Source organism: Pleurodeles waltl, chromosome 11 (genome assembly GCF_031143425.1).
Source record: "Pleurodeles waltl isolate 20211129_DDA chromosome 11, aPleWal1.hap1.20221129, whole genome shotgun sequence".
Classification (NCBI taxonomy): domain Eukaryota; kingdom Metazoa; phylum Chordata; class Amphibia; order Caudata; family Salamandridae; genus Pleurodeles; species Pleurodeles waltl.
In genome coordinates, this window is record NC_090450.1 from 933,787,492 (window position 1) to 933,806,670 (window position 19,179).

At 46.7% G+C, this 19,179-nt stretch overlaps 1 protein-coding gene across 2 annotated transcripts in view; it reads right to left on the bottom strand.

The window, feature by feature from the left end:
- The window catches only part of CIT (citron rho-interacting serine/threonine kinase), a 1,039,445-nt gene that overhangs the window by 86,498 nt on the left and 933,768 nt on the right, over positions 1–19,179 (bottom strand). For both annotated transcript variants that reach the window (XM_069215034.1, XM_069215033.1), the window contains one exon: positions 3,581–3,689. In XM_069215034.1, coding sequence (XP_069071135.1) covers positions 3,581–3,689 — 109 coding nt within the window. The remainder of the gene's footprint in view (positions 1–3,580; positions 3,690–19,179) is intronic.

Here is a 19,179-nt window from a genome sequence, read left to right on the forward strand (position 1 = left end):
TGAAGAGCATTTGTTCTTCTTCGACTTCTTCTTGTGATCTGATTGTCCAGAGGACTTTGAGTGGGAGGAAGACGAATGGTGGTGGGTCCGCAAGCAGTGTTGTAACCTTCCTCTCAAACGAGATCGGGAGCAATGCACAGCCGAGTGCTGGGCCGCCATGAGCTTTATGGATCGCTCCCTGCACTTGGAGCACGACTTCGGGCCGTGGTCGTGCTCCAGGCACCACAAGCACACGGGGTGCGGACCTGTCACCGACATCATGACAGGATTCACACAACTTGAAAACGGTCTTACAGCAAGACATTGACACACCAATAGGGTCAAAACGTCTATATAAAGGTTGAAGTCAGTCAAAAAGCAAGTGAGGGTAGCTCTTCTCCAGATCTGTGCATAGGCAGAAAGTAATGAACTGACATCAACGCGCTGGGGTGGTGCCTGTATACAACTGAGATGTCATCACAGCAACCAAAACGCTGACAGACGTGGCATAGACGGATGCCATCTGACAATGGGTGTTAGAAATTGGGCCTTTAGTTGGCAGAGGTATTCACCCTTGTCCAAGTAGGGACCACAATCCTAGACAGGGTAAGTCACTAGACAACCTAAATCATCCTGTGCTCACCATCTGGTATCTTGGCACAGAGCAGGCAGGCTTAACTTAGAAAGCATTGTGTGAAGTATTTGTGAAATAACTCTTACAGTAACAGAGTGAAAACATCACAAAAAGTACTCCACACCAGTTTAGAAAAATAGATATTTATCTGAATGAAATAAGACCTAAACAACAGAATCCAATATGCACAAGTCAAGGTTTAAATGAGTCTCAATCCTTACGAATCAGTGGTTGTATCCTTGTAACACACAGTACTTGGGATGTGTAAAAAATAACGATGCAGGGGGGCTGCAGAGGAGATGCAGTGACAAATAAGGAGCTGCGTCATTTTCCAGCGTGGCACAGACAGTGGCCCTCATTCTGACCTTGGCGGGCGGCGGAGGCCGCCCGCCAAAGTCCCGCCGTCAGATTACCGTTCCGCGGTCGAAAGACCGCGGCGGTAATTCTGACTTTCCCGCTGGGCTGGCGGGCGGTCGCCTTCAGACCGCCCGCCAGCCCAGCGGGAAAGAGGCTTCCACGATGAAGCCGGCTCGGAATCGAGCCGGCGGAGTGGAAGCTGTGCGACGGGTGCAGTTGCACCCGTCGCGTATTTCACTGTCTGCGCAGCAGACAGTGAAATACATGTAGGGGCCCTCTTACGGGGGCCCCTGCAATGCCCATGCCAGTGGCATGGGCACTGCAGGGGCCCACAGGGGCCCCGCGACCCCCCCTACCGCCATCCGGATCCCGGCGGTCGGACCGCCGGGATCTGGATGGCGGTAGGGGGGGTCGGAATCCCCGCGGCGGTGCAGCAAGCTGCGCCGCCGTGGAGGATTCAATGGGGCGGCGGTACACTGGCGGGAGCCCGCCAGTGGTGCCGGTCCGACCGCGGCTTTACCGCCGCGGTCGGAATCCCCATTGGAGCACCGCCGGCCTGTCGGCGGTGCTCCCGCGGTCCTCCGCCCTGGCGGTCTTTGACCGCCAGGGTCAGAATGACCACCAGTGTGTTGTTTCTTTCCACGCTGCAAGGTGATGCGTTGATTTCCAGGAGTGCAGCCTTGGTTCCTCACTGCGATGCTGGGATATTTTAACGCCCAGGGATGATATGTTGAAAATCCTTGATGTGCTGTTAAGGAGTAGGCGCTGCGTCGATCCGGTAGACGATACAGAGATTTTTCACCCGCAAGGCAGGTGCTGCATTGATTTCTGCAGGTGTTGTGTCGATTTTCCGACGCAGTGAGATTTCCTCCTCTTGGTGAAGTCTTTGTGGCCCTGAGACTTCAGAACAGGAGGCAAGGTCAATCCAAGCCCTTGGAGAGCACTTGTGGAGAAGGCAGAGTCGGGGCCAGCAGGCAGCAGGGCAACAAGCAGAGCAGTAGTCCTTCCAGCATAGCAGTCCAGTTGAGCCCTTTGGGCAGCCAGGCAGTCCCTATGACAGACTCCAATTGTAGTTCCAGCAGTGACTGATTTTGCAGGGTCACACACCCATTATATATACACCCAAAATGCCTTTGAAGTGGGGGAAACATCAAAGAGTGGTTATGAAGTGCACAATGTCCCCTTTCAACCCAGCCCTGTCTTCTAGAATCCCTGTGGGGTTTATCACTTCTTTGTGTGGAGTCAGGCCACTGGCCTTTGAAGAGTGAGAGCCCCTCCACCCTTCCTGCCCAGGGCGAGCCACTCAGTATGCAGATGAATGCAGATGTGGCTGAGTGTCATGTGTTTATGGCTGTCTGGGTGCGACGTGGATTGGAGACAGCCTGTAAGGCATAGAAGGCAGTAGGTGCAGAGAAATGCCCACTTTCTAAAAGTGGCATTTCTAAAATAGTAATATTGAATCCATATTTACCAGTAAGCAGGATTTTCCATTACCATTCTGGCCATACTAAACATGACAGGGCTGCTTCATTCAGATCAGAATCTACCACTTAAAAGTATATAAGGTCAGTTCTAATGCTGGCCTATGAGAAGAGAAGGCCTCACAGAAGTGAAAAACGAATTTCTGAGTTTTTCACTACCAGGACATGTAAAACAAATATGTACATGTCCTGCCCTTTATTTATATAGCGCTCTGCCCTCTGAGTTACCTAGGGCCTACCTTAGGGGTAGCATATGTAGGAAAAGGGGAGTTTAAGGCTTGGCAAGTAGTTTTAAATGCCAAATCGAAGTGGCAGTGAAACTACACACAATGGGCTTGCAATGGCAGATCTGACACCTGGTTAAGGGGCTACTTATGTGAGTGGCAGAAATCAGTGCTGCAGGCCCATCAGCAGTATTTAATTTACAGGCCCTGGGTACCCCAGTGTACTTTATTAGGGACTGACAGGTAGATTAAATATGCCAATTGGGTAGGAGCCAATGTTACCATGTTTAGGGGCGAGAGCACATGCACTTTAGCACTGGTCAGCAATGGCAAAGTATGCAGAGACCTAAAACCAGCAAAAACAGGGTTAGAAAACTGGAGGGAGGCAAAAAGTTGAGGGAAGACCACCCTAAGGCTGTCAGATCTAACAGCGCGCAAGGGTACTGCTCGAAGAAACAAATCTCGGGATCCAGTCTGATGCCTGGGGAAAATTCTAAGGTAAGGAATCTGCAACTAAAAGTCTCTATTAGATATCAGTACTTACATGCAAGCCCTAGGATTGCAATGGCGGAATTAAGCAAGCATGGCGCCACGCAGCGCTATCTACCAGACTGTGGGAGCACTTCTGTGAAATCTTCCAAAGCCAGTCTGGTAATTGGAAATATCTTAAAGGCGAGAAATCTGCAGTTAAAAGCTTCCATAAGAAAGTGGCTAATGTGCATGTATTTGGCTTTCATTTAGGGCTACTTGCAAGGGGACCAATCTATTTTTATCGGAAAACCTCCTACTTAAATTCCTATTATTAAGAGCCCCTAAGACTCTGTTACAAAGTTGCATATCAAGAAACTAACCAGTACATCATTCATACTGTGGTGAACTGAAAAACCCTCAATGACACCACTCACCCTCCAAGGTATACTGCTTCATCTCAATCTCGTAGAATTTGTTGGTTCCAATGATAATGCTGTAACCAGTAAAGTAGATGCAGCTACAAGGCTCAGAGGTCTCAATCTCCTGCAGAAAAGATGAAAGAGATGATGTGATGATAACACACAGTTTAGTCACTGTAGGCAGACAGGGAAAGTCGGCAGTGAGAGGGAACACGAAGGACAGAAGGAAAACAGCTCAACCTATTACCATTATCACTAATCTTAGCGTTTTGATATTTCTTTTAACAACAGAAATACAAAATTCCACATCCCCAAATGTGCCAACCACATTCAAGTGACAAAATATCTCCATACTGTTTCAAGGCACTGATCACCATGTGCAACAGATGTTCGCCCGCTTGTGTGCACCTAAGTTCTTCATAACTTATTTTTGTGGGTTTGTGTGTTGCAGTTATCGGAAAAAGAGCTTAACCATTCATGCCTCATGTTCACCTGTCCCTCCTGTCTGCCACCTCTGCTCATCGGAGTGCAACTGCTCTTGTGGACTGCTGCATACAAAAAGCTACAAAATTGTACTTTATTAACAACTGAAATAATTTCTTGATAATGCAGCATGTATTTTATTCAGGAAATTTACTAATGCATACATTTATTTCTAAAAAATAATATCTGAGCGCTACAAAGAAAGATAATATAAAAAATAATTAAAATTAAAATCTGCTTAAAGAATTAGCAGCAAAAAAAAAAAAAAGGTTTTAAAAAAGCGCAACATAAAAGAGCAAATAGTGAATTAAGTGCAGAAATCATTATCCTAAAACTGAAAAGGATATTCAATTTTAAAAAAAAACATGATACAACACGTTTAAATCAGATTAGCTTCCCAATCCAAGAATGCTTGCAGCTAAAATGTTCCAAAAAAGAAATAATTTTACAGAAAATACTAGTGATAAAAAGCTGCTAAGAACAACAGTTTTATCTTATGTTACTTGGGGCCCCACCAAAGATCATATGTTTCCAAATATATTATATATATATATATATATATATATATATATATATATATATATATATATATATATATTCACTGAGAAAACCAAAGAAAGTGACATTATAGTAAGGTGAAAATGTGCCACTTAAAATGTAACGTTTTAAAATAAAAAAAATAACAAAAAGCACTGGAATTCACAATGCACTGAAGTTCACCATGCACTGTTATCAATGATGTCATAGAACATTACATAAGTGTTGTAGTATGAGAGGTCGAAAGCAGTACTTTACAAGGGCGTGAGATACAGTTACTTCAGTTAACTATAACTGGTGAATTTCAGTGTATTGTTTAGAATAAAATATTACATTTTAACTGACATTTTCACCTAACTATAACGTCACTATAACATCAATTTGACCTTTGATTTTTTTCAATGAATTTATAAGTATTTTTTAATTAAAAGTAATAATATAAAGAAAGTAATTTTGAGTAAGGTAGGCTTACTGGCTTTGTCAAAGAGTCAGAACACCAAACAAAAGCTGGCCAATCTGCTTTATTAAGAGGTCTCACGTAAACCTATATAAAGCAGGCCTTTTTGCTTTACCAAAAACTCACTACAAAAATGTATCACTATCCACATGCCAAGGCAATCCTTATAAGTACATACAGCAAAGTATAATCATTTTTTTCTAACAAATAGTTAATAAGCATTATATACCAAATAACTTTAAATGTGTGTGAGTTTTTCTTTAACACTCTTCAGGCCACTAAAAACAGCCATAAAACCAGCCACAAGAGGCCATTGCACTTGGAGCTTCCTGGGGTCATGCATTTAATGACCCAGGAGACATCCAGCTTATTTAAAATAAATACTGGGGGGCTGTTGTGCTTTTGTAACATATTGGTGGTTCTCCTGGCCTGATTGGTGCACTACAAAAAAAAAGGGAAAATATGTAAATGATTCCTTGAAGGGCAATGAGGTGCACTCCTGGCCAGGGATAATGAATAATGCCGCTCATGTATTATTAATTTTTTTAAATGATTTTTTGGGTGCTCAGTCCCACCTGGGACACCAGCCAGCAACCGTTCTGGGTGCTGGTAGGAGCATCTGGAGATTTTTCACAGCAATTCCCTGTCCTGCTGGTAGGTGGTGTCACACACAGGCAGATGCGGAGCCCTTAGTAATCAGATTGTGTCTGTATGCAGTTCTGTAATTGGAATCTTTTTAGTCAGGATCAAAGAAGTCCATTCTACAAAATATGGAGGAGAGTAGGTTGGTGAGGAATCTGTGGTTAAATTGAGGCCACCAGAAAGAGCGCACCCATAGGTAGTAACTTGTTTTTCTGATGGTTACTTCTAACCACTGATTTCGCATCTTGTGAATAGATACCAAAGCATTATCTCACCAGATGGTGGCTCTGTGGAATGGCCCAAACCGGGACAGCCTGCAACACCGAACCAGCAGCGTGCCCCCTCACGCTGGACCTGGCTATCCAGGAAATAATGCTGCGTGAATATGTGATCTGATACGCAAGTCACAACCTGGCACATGTCAAAACAGGCCTTCCAGAGACTGTTTCTTAGTCTGTAGCAGGGCTTTATATAATGGATGATTCATCTGCAGATGATACGTTTCTGTACAGTTCTTCCCTTGTCCCAGAGGAACGCACAGAGAGCTGATCATCCACCCAATGGTCCTTGGCACTATCAATGTAAAAGCTCAGAACTCTCTTCAGGTCTAGACGATGTAGTCTGTCTTCCTCCTTTCTCCTAGGCTGAGGATCTATGGAATGCCTCAAACGTGGAAATTCTGCAGGACTGAAAGGGAAACGTGACCCTTCCCGCCAAACCTGGCTATTGAGCCTTTAGCTCTTCTGGAATGTGTGAACTGCCATCAGAGCCTGGTAGTAACCCATCTCTGGCACTCCACACACCAGGGTAGTGGTAGCAGCTTTGGCACTGGTGGAATGAGTTACCCCCCACTTTCTGCCTGTTATCAATGTGCTTAGATGGTTTTCACTAGGATCTGGCTAATCAGGACCCCAGTGATTGTGCACTGCCCTCTAAATTTGGTTGCCTCGGTACCCTTTACAGACCACAATTGACATACTTGTTTAACCCTGTAAGTTGCTAGTGTATGGTACTTAGGTACCCAGTACATTGGTACACTAGGGGTCCCCCATGGGCTGCAGCATATATTATGCCACCCATGGGAGCCCAGGCAAAATGTGTCTGCAGGCCTGCCATTTGCAGCCTGTGTGAAAAGGTGCATGCACCCTTTCACTACTGGTCACAACATCAGATCACTGTAAGTCACCCCTGTGGTAGGCCCAAAGGGCAGGATGCAGGTCCCTGTGTGTGAGGGCACCCCTGCATGAGCAGAGGTGCCCCTGTGAACACCAGTTCCAATGCACTGGACTTTAAGTGTGGGGAAGCCATTTTACCTGTGTACTGCCGCTGGTAACTCACTACCTGTGGTACAGCTACATAACAGTTACTCCTAACCTAGGCATGCTTGGTATCAAACATGTCGGGAATCATACCCCAATACTAATGCCAGTTTTGGTGGCATGATTCCATGCACTCGTGGGGCTCCTTAGAGGACCCCCCCAGTATTTGCTCCTGCCAGTCTTCCAGAGTTTGTGAGCAGCCCACGCTGCTGCTGTCCCTCAGACAGGTTTCTGCCCTCCTGCTGCTTGACCAGCTCAAGCAGGGGAAGGCAGAACAAAGGATTTTCTGTGGGAGAGGGCCTGCAATACCCTTTCCCTTGGAAATAGGTATTACATGGCTGGGGAGGGGTAGCCTCCCCGTGCCATCAGACTGCTTTGAAGAGCTTGAAGGCAGCCAAATTTCTTTGCTCAATTTCCAAACAAGGAAGTGCAAGTTCTGCAGAATGCATGGTGGGTGCAGTACGCTGCCTTGCTTTTATGACAGTAGGCCCCCTCCCTAAGAGACAGCTGAATCAGGACAGATGCTCATGGCAAGAAGTTATAGATACCGAACTCCTGGCCCAATCTGGAGCCACTGGGGTAATCTTCTTCAGAACTTAGGCAAGAGAGGTAGATTTGAGAAGGCACACTGGTGTCCTGATCCTGGTCCCGGGGTAACCAAAAATCATCTCCGTGTGAGAACTGGCTTGGGAACTGAAATGAGCAGAAACGTGGCCATTGCACTTCTCGGCAGTGAAGAAAAATGGGGCCATACCTTGATGACCCAGTTAGTTCCAGAGATGCTGAGCCTCCTGGCACAGGGCCCACATCCTCACTCCGCCCTGCTTGTTGCAGTACCAGATGATGGTAGTGTCATCTGTGAGATCCTGTGGCCTTTCTTCCTTGACAGACAGAAGGAAGGTTTTTATTGCCAAGTGAATCTCCCCCAAATCTAGCAGGTTTGATGTGAAGGCAGATTTCGGCCGGAGACAAGAGAACTGTGATCTCCACCTCTCCCAGATGACCTCTTTAACCCAGAAATGATGCATGTTTCACAGCTGTTAGCTCTGGGTGGGGGAGGGTGAGGAGTCTGCTACAGGTCCAACTGTGGTCCAGCATTCATCTTTTGCAGTCCTGCCTGACACCTTGGTGCAATCTGAATAGTTCCTTTGTGCTGCACCCATTGGGATTTCAGGGGCGATTGCAGAACCTGCATTTGCCAACTGGTATGGTCCACTAGCAGGATGCCCAGAGGCCAAGAAGAGTCAGATCAGGATCATAGCTTGAATGTACAAGAGTCATTGAGGTGGAGGGAAGGCTCAAACCGCACTATGCCCGGATGGCTTCAATGAAAGACGGCCTCTGTGAAGCAGTCAGTTATGACGCTGGTGCACTGATGGAGAATCTCAGTGATGTCAAGAGATTGGCCATCATCTGGAAATGGTCCACAGCTGTTTGAGGCAAGCTCACCTTTAGCAAGCAGTCATTAAGGTAGGGGAAGACTGGTAATCCCAACCTCCATCGATGGACAGCAACCACCACCATGACTTCATTAACACCTGAGGGGACCTGATAAGGCTGAAAGTGAGTACACAGATTTCATAGTGCTTGAGTCCAGTGGATCCCAAAGGCTTAGCATAGGCTGAAGTAGATCATACTCATGCTCTCTTTTGTGGTAGTGTGGCCGAGCAAATAGGCTTATCAGAGGGTAGTTGCAAAGCATTTGTTGTGCACACACAGTCAAGAAATGAGGCTCACATTCAATGACTAACGCCAGGCCAATTGCTTTTATATAGCAAAAATATATTTTGTTATTTTATTTCTAGAAAGATCTTTGTTGCAGGTAATTACAGTTGTAAGTTGGTAAAAAGCATATTATCAGATGTACTTTGTTTAGGTTTTGCAGATAAAACAGTTTGCAAGTAAGTAACACTTTTCAATTTCAAAAGTTGACAGTGCAATTTTGCATAGGAACCAATGCAGTCCTAGGGGAGGAAAAGTGTTAGCAGAGTTAACAACTAAGTACTCGACTTACGATCCCAGCCTTCAGGGGTTAGGATGTCCACAGGTCAAAGTTCAAGTTGACCCCAAAAGTGCACCATCAGCAACACAGGGACGGCCAGGCACAGAGGTCAAAGCTGACATTGGGTTTTCAATGGAATCGTATGTGGAGTGGGGGCACCTGGAAGAAAACAGATTGCAGGTAAGTATCCATGACTTCAGGGCACGGACCAGGCAGGGTTTGGGTAGCACTGGGGGAATGTGGGGTTGGGAGAAAGGTCAGCACCAAACACACATCCTCAGTGGCACAGGGGCGGCTGGCTGCAGGGTGCAAACACAGCGTCGGGCGCCCAATGCTTTTCAATGGGGAACTCCAGGGTTCACAAAGATGCTGCAGGCTGGGTCCAATGGGACAGTGCCAGAAAACCAAAGGATGGGCAATTAGGAGAGGCACCCACCGGTCGTTGCTGGACCATCGGTTGGAATCCCCAAGGCCAAGGGGCTGCGGGAGCAGGGATACCTTTGGGCGTTGGGAATCTTCGTCAGATCTGGTCACGGTCAGTGGGGTCCTCCAGCTTTAGGCGTCGTTGTGTTGGCCAGAAGGGTTCAACCCACGGTGGACTCGCAGTCAGAAACGCCTGGGGGCCTTCTCTGGACAAGTGGGCCACCTCGACTCGGGCCATGGGTGTTGGGTGCAGAGTGGACAGGGCTCGCGGTCCGGGATGTTCTGTAGTCCTTCTGAAGGGTTTTTTCTGGATAGGGCCTCTCTCCTCTGGAGTTCTTGGCCCTCTGCTGGGCGGGCAGTCCTCTGGAGGTTTGTAGAGGTCGCTGGTGCTGCAGGATGTGTCGCCTTTTTGTAGCAGGAGTCTTTCATGCTGCAGACCGGCCGGTAGGGCTGAGGCCAAGTCAGTTGTCGTCTGGAGCCTTCATCGCTGGGGTCAGCTCTTCAGTCTTCTTTCTTAAGGTCCCCAGGAACCTGAAGAGCAAGGTTCAGCGGTGCCCCTAAATACTAGATGTAGGGACGTTATAGGGGGTCAGAGGGCAGTAGCCAATGACTACTGTCCCTAGGGATGGCTACACCCTTCCTGTGCCCATTACCTTGGGGGTGAGGGGGGGGTGGGTTGGAGCACATTCTTATTCCCATTGGTCGCTCTCCTCAAAAACAAGATGGAGGATTCTGCAAGGAGGGGTGTCACTTCAGCTCTGGACACCTTGGGGTGGTCCTAGTGGCAGTGGTCACTCCTTTTACCTACTTTTTCTGCCAGACCTGCAGCTAAAAGTGGGGCTCGGTCCAGGGGGCTGGCATCTCCACTAGCTGGAGCACCTTGGGGCACTGTAACAGGAGGCCTAAGCCTTTGAGGCTCACCACAAAGTGCTGTAGCAGGCTTTGTACCTGACCCCAGAGAGCACGAAGGCTCTCACCCCATGGGGTCAGAAACTTGTCTGTTAGTGGCAGGCTAGCACAGTCAGCCCTACACTAGAGGGTAGGGTAAAATAAAGGGGGCATCTATAATATGCTGTCTGAGTACATTTAACAATAAAATCAACACTGGCAGCATCCGAGTGGGTTTATTGTGCTGAGAAGTTTGATACCAAGCTTCCCAGTCTTCAGTGAAGCCATCATGGAGCTGTGGAGTTCGTAATGACAAACTCCCAGCCCATGTACTTATTATGGCACACTGCACTTAACAGTGTCTAAGAACGGACTAAGACACTGTAGGGGCACGTTGAGCATGTAGCTATGCCCTTACCTGTGGTGTAGTGCACCCTGCCTTAAAGGCTGTGAGGCCTGCTAAAGGGGTGACTTACTTATGCCAAAGGCAGTGGTTTGTGGGCATGGCACCCTGGGAGGGATGCCATGTCGACTTCACCTTTTTCTTCCCACCAACACAATCTGCAATGGCAAAGTACATGTGTATGGTAAGGGGTCCCTTAGGGTTTCACAATACATGCTGCAGCCCTTAGGTACCCTCCCTGGCCACAGAGCCCATGGTACCACTGGAATCTTTTACAAGGGACTTAGGTGTGTGCCAGGAGTGTGCTAATAAATCAAACAATGGCACAGTTTAGGGAAAGAGCACTAGCCTGAGGCCTGGTTAGCAGGATCCCAGCACACAGTCAAGTTAGCATCAATATAAGGCAAAAAGTGTGTGTGTGTGTGTGTTGGGGGGGGGGGGCCACTATCCTACAAGTAGCATCTTTGGGACTGTAGGGCATGACTTAGAAATGGGGGGTCTTGCCGATCCAATGCCACCATCCAGTTGCCAGGGTCCAGAGCAGACAGAACGATGGCCAGAGTGAGCATCCTGAATATGTCCTTCTTGAAGTAGTAGTTCAGGGACAGCGGTCTAGAATAGAATAAAGACCTCTGCCCTTTGGCACCAGAAAGAGGGCACCCTTTCAGGCTTGGGAAGTCTGTTGTGCTGAGCAAGGTTTGGCATGGTGATGGGCCTTGGAAGCACAGCCCCTTTTTGGTTTTCTTACTTATGGGGGTGCGCTTTATGTTCACTTTGGCCTTCTTTTTGGGAGGATCTTTTAGTTATATGCTCATCTATCCTGGGACTTATTTATACTTTGCCATAGATCTTGGAACCACTCTCTGTGGTTTATTTGTTTTCCTAGATGGCTTATTGTTTTTCATGTTATACCTCGTTCATATATCTCTTTATGGACAGGTGTTGGGTTTACTCTTTTTTCTGCTTCATTTTCTTGGGGATACTCCTTTCCTCACAACTTCCATTTTCTCAGGGTTGGTTCATGACCTGATTATCAAACATAATGTTAACTGGCTTCATAATGTACGTTTTCGCAGCCTTGAAAAAGTCCTGTGGACGAAACGCGTGTCAGCTGCCTAATAAAGAATGTACTTTTATGATGTTTTGAAGATTTTGGAAGAATAAGTAAGTCCTTTGTGTGTGCTTCAGTACCTTCTTTACAAGTTCCTCTGGACTGGTTTCTGCAGGACGGACCTGGTCACCCTAGGTGGTTGGGATCACGTGAGCGCCACATTGATGGACTGCCTCTGTTTTTGATCTACTTTGTTTATAATTGGACTTCATCTACCCTGTCAGCCGTACGGGATGTGTAAACACTAGAGCATAACCACCATTTCTTGTGAGGTTTGGTGTGGTCTCTGCAGAAAACCTCTTTTGAAGCCTTGAAAGGGGTGATGCTCCTGGCAAACTGCTGTTTAGGTGGCACTAGGTCGAGGGAGCATGCTACTGCTTTCCTCCTTTTGAATCGCTTCAAGGCGGAGTCTGCCTTGACTCTGTAGAGACAGGTGATGTCAAAGAGCATGTCCATGAGCGATTGTTTTACCATTCTGATACCAAATGACATCCACAGACAGTCTGTAGTATCTTGGGCTGACCTAATTACGTATTTTGCTGGGTTTTAGCCATCTTGAATAATTTGTTGAAGGTTAGAATATCCTCTTACACCAGACTGGATCTGGAAGAATTTACAGCAGTACTCCCGTATGCCGGTAGGTGGAGTCACTAAGTTTTCCACCAACTTTGTTCTGCCCTAGAAGTGACCAACACAGTTGCATCTAAGAACCACCCCTTCTCACAGACATCATCTGTCCATGCCCTGGGAGAAGTACCCTGCAACAATAATCAGACTCAGATCAAAAATTCCCAAAGGACTGAAGGAGTAAAATGTATTTTCTATTGGACCTTGCTGTCAAGTCAATAGTCTTCAGGAACATGTGCACCAACCCCCATGCCACAGCTTAACAGATATTAAGTGCAGGTACTCCCTGTGTCAGTGCAATGTTAGCAGCCAAGACACTGGTAGAATGGACCCTCAACCCATCAGGGGGCTGCCTGATGCAGAGGACTATCCACTTTTACAGTCATCTTCTCTACTGCCTTACCTTTATTTGCTCCAGAGAGCCCCACAACGTGCTAATCATCAAACCAGTGGTCTTTGGTATGATCAATGCAGAAACCTAAAGCTCTTCTACATTTCAGCTAATAGAATCTATCTGCCTCTTTGGAGGGGTGAGGATGAAGATGTTGGAAAAGTGATGAACTGAACAAGGTGAAAAGCTGTAACATTAGGCAAGAATGCCACCTTGGTCTGCAGTATCACTTTGTCTGGAAAAATGGTGGTGGAAGGTGGCTGAACCAAGAGAGATTGGTGTTCACTCACGCAACGATCAGATGTCTCTGCGACTGGAAACATAGCCTTCAAAGTCAGGAAATGTAATGGACAGGTGTGCAAGGGTTTGAATGGCATACACAAGAGGAAAGTGAAACACAAATTAAGACCCCACTGTGGCATCACCAAGGGTTTTGGAGGAAATCAATGAGTCAAAGCTTTCAAAAATCTCATCACAATAGGTGATTATAACTAGGATGCTTGGTCTGGTAAACAATACAAAGACCGAAAGGGCCGACAGATAACCTTTAACGCTGCCTAATACAAATCCTTAATAGGTCAGAGACAGAACAAACAATAGGGCATTCAACAGTCTTAACTGAAATTGATTAGTGTTGTGGGTGCCACATCAGGCAAGAAACTTATCCAAGTGCCCAGTCTGGACAGACTTGGTGGGAAGACATATGGCAGCCAGGATGCCATTCATAACTGCGAGAGGAAGATTAAATGCTGTCAACTGCTGCTGCTCTATCTCCACAGATGGAGAAGGTTTGGGTGCAGGACTTTGCCTTGTTGTGGCAGGAGGTCCTCTGGAAGTCGAAACCTAACCAGAAGACAGATGCCCATACCCAGACGTTCTTGGTACCATACTCACCTTGCCCAATCTGGAGCCACTAGGATGACTTGGGCCTAGTCATTCCTGATCTTCATCAGATTTCAAGGCAGGATAGATAGCGGCAGTTAGGCATACAGACGTCCCATTCTATAATCTATCCAGAATGCGATTTTGAGAGAGAGCCTTCTTGAAAACTTCAGAGTGCAAAAGTTTTGACAAGTTCTTGGCAGGGGCAAAAGAGCTAACCGAGGTACTCTCCAGTGCTGGAAGATGCCCTGCACCACCTCGGGGCGTTGCCGCCATTTGTGATCTGTCAGTTGGGCACATGTGCACTGGTGTTCAAAGATCCCACCAGGTGTTTCTCAACCAGGTAGTTACCTTGTTGCTCCAACCAGTTCCAGAGGTGAATGCACCACTTGGCACAGGACCCCACTCTACCTTGCTTGCTGCAGTACCACATGGATTTGTGTTCTCAATGAACCAGCCTCTCTTTGTTGGACGGTAGGATGGCTTTCAGCAGCAAGCAAATGGCCTGCAACTCCAACAAGTTGATGTGGAGACAGGTCTCTGCCGGACACCAGAGTCCTCTGATCTTAAACTCTCCCAGATGAAGTGCCCATCTCAGAAATGTTGAATCTGTCGCCACTGTCAGCTCTGGGAGGGACAGTGGAAGGGGTCTGTCACTGGTCCAGTTGCTGTTGAGTGACCACTGCATGTCTTTTGCAGTCTTCCCCAAAACATGGATGAAATCTGCTAGGTTGCCTTGTTCATAGGCCCAATTAGATTTCAGGACCCACTACGGAGCAAACATATGGCACTTGGCATAGTCGACTAGAACAATGTGGGATGCCGAGAGACCCAGAAGCCTCAGAACCACTCTCACCAAGACCAAGGATCGAGGGATGAAACATTGAGATCATAGCCCAAATGTCTGGACAGAAGGGAAGGCTCAAAACTGCAATGCATCCAGAATAGCGCGAATGAAGGGGGGCATCTTTAGAGGAGTCAGGTGTGACTTCGGCATGTTAATAGTGAACCCTAATAATGTTAGGTTTGCCATCGTCTGGAGGTGGTATACAGCTGATGTCAGCGACTCCAAACTTCAACAGCCAGTTGTTGAGGTAGGGGAAATTGGTATTCCCAACTTTTGAAGGTGTGGTATGATCACCACCATTATTTTCCTGACAACCTGAAGGGCACTGGTGATTCTTATGGGGAGCATGACAAATTCAAAATACTCCTGGCCCACCCTGAACCACAAGAAGCATCTGTAGGACTGTTGAATGAGTACGTGAAAGTAAGCACCCTTGAAACCCAAAGTCACCATCCAGTCGCCCAGATTAAGTGCAGACAGAACCTGGCCAGAGCTCTTAAATGGAAGCCAGTGTGAACATCTTAATTTTTTCCTTCCACAAGAAGGCAATTAGAAAGCAGAGACCTAAAATGGGATGACTGTCTCTGTCCTTCTTTGGCATGAGTAAATAATAGAAACAATAGCCAGTCTCTATTCCCAGGGACGGAACACTACAGCTTCTTTGGCCAAAAGAGCCTGCACTTCTTTCAGCAAGATAGACAAGTGCTCCTCTGAGAGATGTTCAAATGTGGATGGGAGGTATGGCAGGCCGAAAAGAAATGGCAAGGCCTTGTTGGACAATCTAGAGGACTCACCAATGCAAATGTTACATTTTTCCACAGCTGAAGGAAGTATCTGATCCAGCCCCCCCCATAGGATGGCTGTGTGCTGCTAAGGGCAAACTAAAGTGGCTTAGAGGTGGATACTAGAGAGGTGGGGGATGTTCTAGACCCTTGATGGTCTGAGCATGGTCAGCTTGATCCCGCCCCAAACCAGACTGGGGTACTTATTGGGGAAGCCTTTGGTTGGATAGTATGCCAGTACTCTGGAACAGCATTGAAAGGGGCAAAACTAGTGGGTACACTGTCTTCTGGATGTAAAAAGGTGTAGGTGTAGGTGTAGTCGTGGTCCTGCCTTCTTTAAAGTGTTCAAAAGCCAAGTCAGCTTTTTTGCTAAACAGGTGAGACCTATCAAATGGCATGTCCAGTAAAGAGTCTTGTACATCTCCACAGGAGCACATGGATCTCATTAAAGCTTGCCAATGAAGATCCACGTTAGTGCCAACTGCTTTGTAGAAGCGTCGGCAGGGACCAGCCCAGAGCAGATAATGTACTTTGTGGCAACCTGGCCATTCTGGGTGTTTCAAGCCAAACTTGGCCCAAATTTACTCAAGGACTGCAAGGTCTTGCCAATCATGCCCTATAAAGCATGGGCATATCTTCCCAGCAAGCAGCTGGTATTGACTGACTAACAGCAAGGCTAGTCGAGGAAACATCTGTTTCCCAAAGGTCTCAAGCCATTTCAGATGTTATTCAGGAGGACTTGTGATGAAAGAACTGGGGTTCACCATACTGGTGGAAGCTAAAACCAATAATCTCTCTGGCACAGGGAGCGAAGTAAAAAGAAATCACAACACCTGACACTGTCCTGTATCGGTTGGTACCAGAGGGAATGAAAATAGCTTAAAATCAGGTGCCCATAAGGGTGTCAAGTGAGGGTCTCATTAAATGGGAGTAAAGGGTCTGCTAAAATTTGTCCAGGTTGTAAAACCTCACTTAGAACACTAGATTTACCTTCTCTTAGGGATCGGGGCAGAACACAACCTAGTGTCTGGAGAAGAGACCAACCCACTGGCATTTTCTAAGTCCAGATATAATTTCTCAACCTTATAATGTTGGGGAAAATACTTCCCATCGTCACCATTGTCCTCCTCAAGGGCTGGTTAGCTCCGGTCAGAGTCTGGACTGAAAAATTGGTGGCCCTGGGGTGCGGTTCTAAGATAAAGGCATTGTTATGTCTGAATCAGAATGAACTGGGGCCCGGGTGAGATGGTATGGTGGCAACTTGTGATTTCAATCAAAGCCAAGATGTATTTGGCTCAAAGTCAGATAGGACGATGGCAATTGAGTCCACCTCTGGCCCCAGTAGTGGCCATGCCGGTGTAGATGTCACAATGACTGATGTGGATCTTGTTGCCTGATTGGGAGTCTGTTAGAGCATCGGAGCAGAATCCAACAAGGGTTCTGGAGGTATAGGCGGCGCCAAGTGTGGACCTGCCTGTGGTATCCCGACTGGAGCCCTCCACAGATCCTTGGGGCCAAAGGTGTGATAGAAGGAGCCACAAAAAGGGGCTGAACAATTGCAACATGACCTCTCCCAAGGCCTCAAGCTGTTGCAATGGTACTAATGAACCTGGAAAATCAGGGTGAATTGGGATCAGTTGCAAAATCGAGACTTCAGCAGGGGACAAACAGCGGGGCTGAGAGGCACCCTGACTTTCTCTTAACTTCTCAGGTTAGTCGGAGTGTGTGTGGCAGGACTGGGGCACTTCCTGCTTGGTCTTTTTTTGTTCTTCTGCTTAGACTGCAACATACTAGAAGGCATAGTCCTAGTCGACAACCTGTTTCTTTCGGAGGAACATCCTAGAGTGTGAAAATGGGTCAGCGCCTTTGACTTTCAGCGAGAGCTGGGCTTCTGAGTCTTTTTGGGTGACGTACAGCTTTGCATTCCGAAAGTGCCTTTGGATTCATAAGGGTACACTGCACGCAGGACTTGGAGTCATGTGTGGAACACAAATGCCAGAGGCAGACCCCTCCTGGGGATCTGATAGACATCGTTTGCAACAGCCCTTAAAAAGTTAGAAGTCTGTAGTTTTAGAAGGGTACATAGCCATGGCACACTAGAAGAATTATTTGGAGAAACAAACTTGTCATAAAATAGGGAAAAAGTTGGGATGAGCTTCAGAACCACATACAAAGGTGAAGAAATAAGGAACTGACGTGAGCAGGGTTGTCACTCATCATTTAAGATCAGTGCTATTCGTCAGGACCAAAACGTACCTAATCCACATGTTATAACCCAATTAGGAATCTACTCATGTCACAGGAACCCTCCTTGTATTAAAGGATAGGCCTCATCAGGATAACGGCGAGCATCAGTAGTCCAAGCTGGTATAATTATCCCGTGCTTCTAGATCACCAGGTGGTTCATCACCTTACCCCTGCTCCACGTTCCCGGGAATCGCACTGATCTTAAATGTCATTATTTGCGAGGAACATGTTGACCGTTGTAGGAGTAGTATAGTGATTTCTGTACTCACACTCTTCACTTTCCCTGAACCTAGGGACTGTTGACTCTACCACAATTTTTTTCTTTTGAGAGTGGATTAGACATTACTTCTAATTATTACCCACATTTGGTTTTTAATCATGACGGAGTCAATGTTTGATTAAAAAACGATTTTTTTGGGACCTCTAGCCATTTTTAGCTTCACACACTCATGTACCAATCCCATTTTTCTACACTCACCAACCGGCATTTCTATATCCAAAAGATCTCCGGCAAAGAGCCCCCACGAGGGGCCCGTCAGGCATTGCAGTGCTGGCCTGACGAGGAGCAAAAGCCCAATGATGAAGCATGTCACCATTTGGTGAGTGAGGGCTCTTGTTCTAAATCAAGCAGATTCATAGGATCCATTTTTACTTTATGAACCTGTACAGAACCCATTGTTTGGAACTGTGTACCTTTGGCTTTTTTAAAGTAATAGCAGTCCACCTGCCAACTTCAAGGAACTTTCACATTTCCTTAAACTACTGGCTAATTAAGGGCCACTGGTTCGTACAAAGGGAGAACGTTTGTCCAAGTCCTGTCATATATGGGAACTTTAGATGCAATGTGAGGAAACCTTTTCCTTTGAAGGATAGAGTGTTACTGATTAACAAGTTACTTATCTTTGTTTGTGCTCTTTCTGGTAGACTAACTGTAGATTTATCACCTTTAGAATACTCCTCTGACGTAAGACTGAATCCAGAAATGTTTGAGCAGTACCTCTGCATGCTGGGCAACCCCACACTGATGCCATTCTGCTTTGAAAAAGACATGCGGGCCCATTTAGGCACCATTCCCCTGGACTGCTGTCTGTTCTAAGGATGTCCACACCTCCAGATGCAGAGCACCAACAGTAAGTTGGCTTTGACCAGTCTACACATACCTAAACTTGGGATCTTATGAGTGAATAGAGTCCAATGCACAGAATGAGGAAGGTGGGAGAGCCGTGAGGAATCTTTACTCGGTCTCTACCAGAAGAACGAGTTACTTACCTTCGGTAACGACTTTTCTGGTGGATACATTAGCTACCTGTGGATTCCTCACCTAATGAATACTCCCATGGCGCCAGCATTCGACGGAAATCTTCTTACTAGTCTCTGCACGTCGACGAGGACGTCACTCCAGCCCACGCGACGCCGTCGGACGTCATACAGGCAATAAGAGGTCCTTGACGACGTGCCGACGTCAGTACCAACATTTTTTACGTGCATGAGAACAACAACCCAATGCAATGAAAGAGCAAGGTAACATCCCATAACATTGTAAAATACACAACATTGCAATGAATAGCTGTAA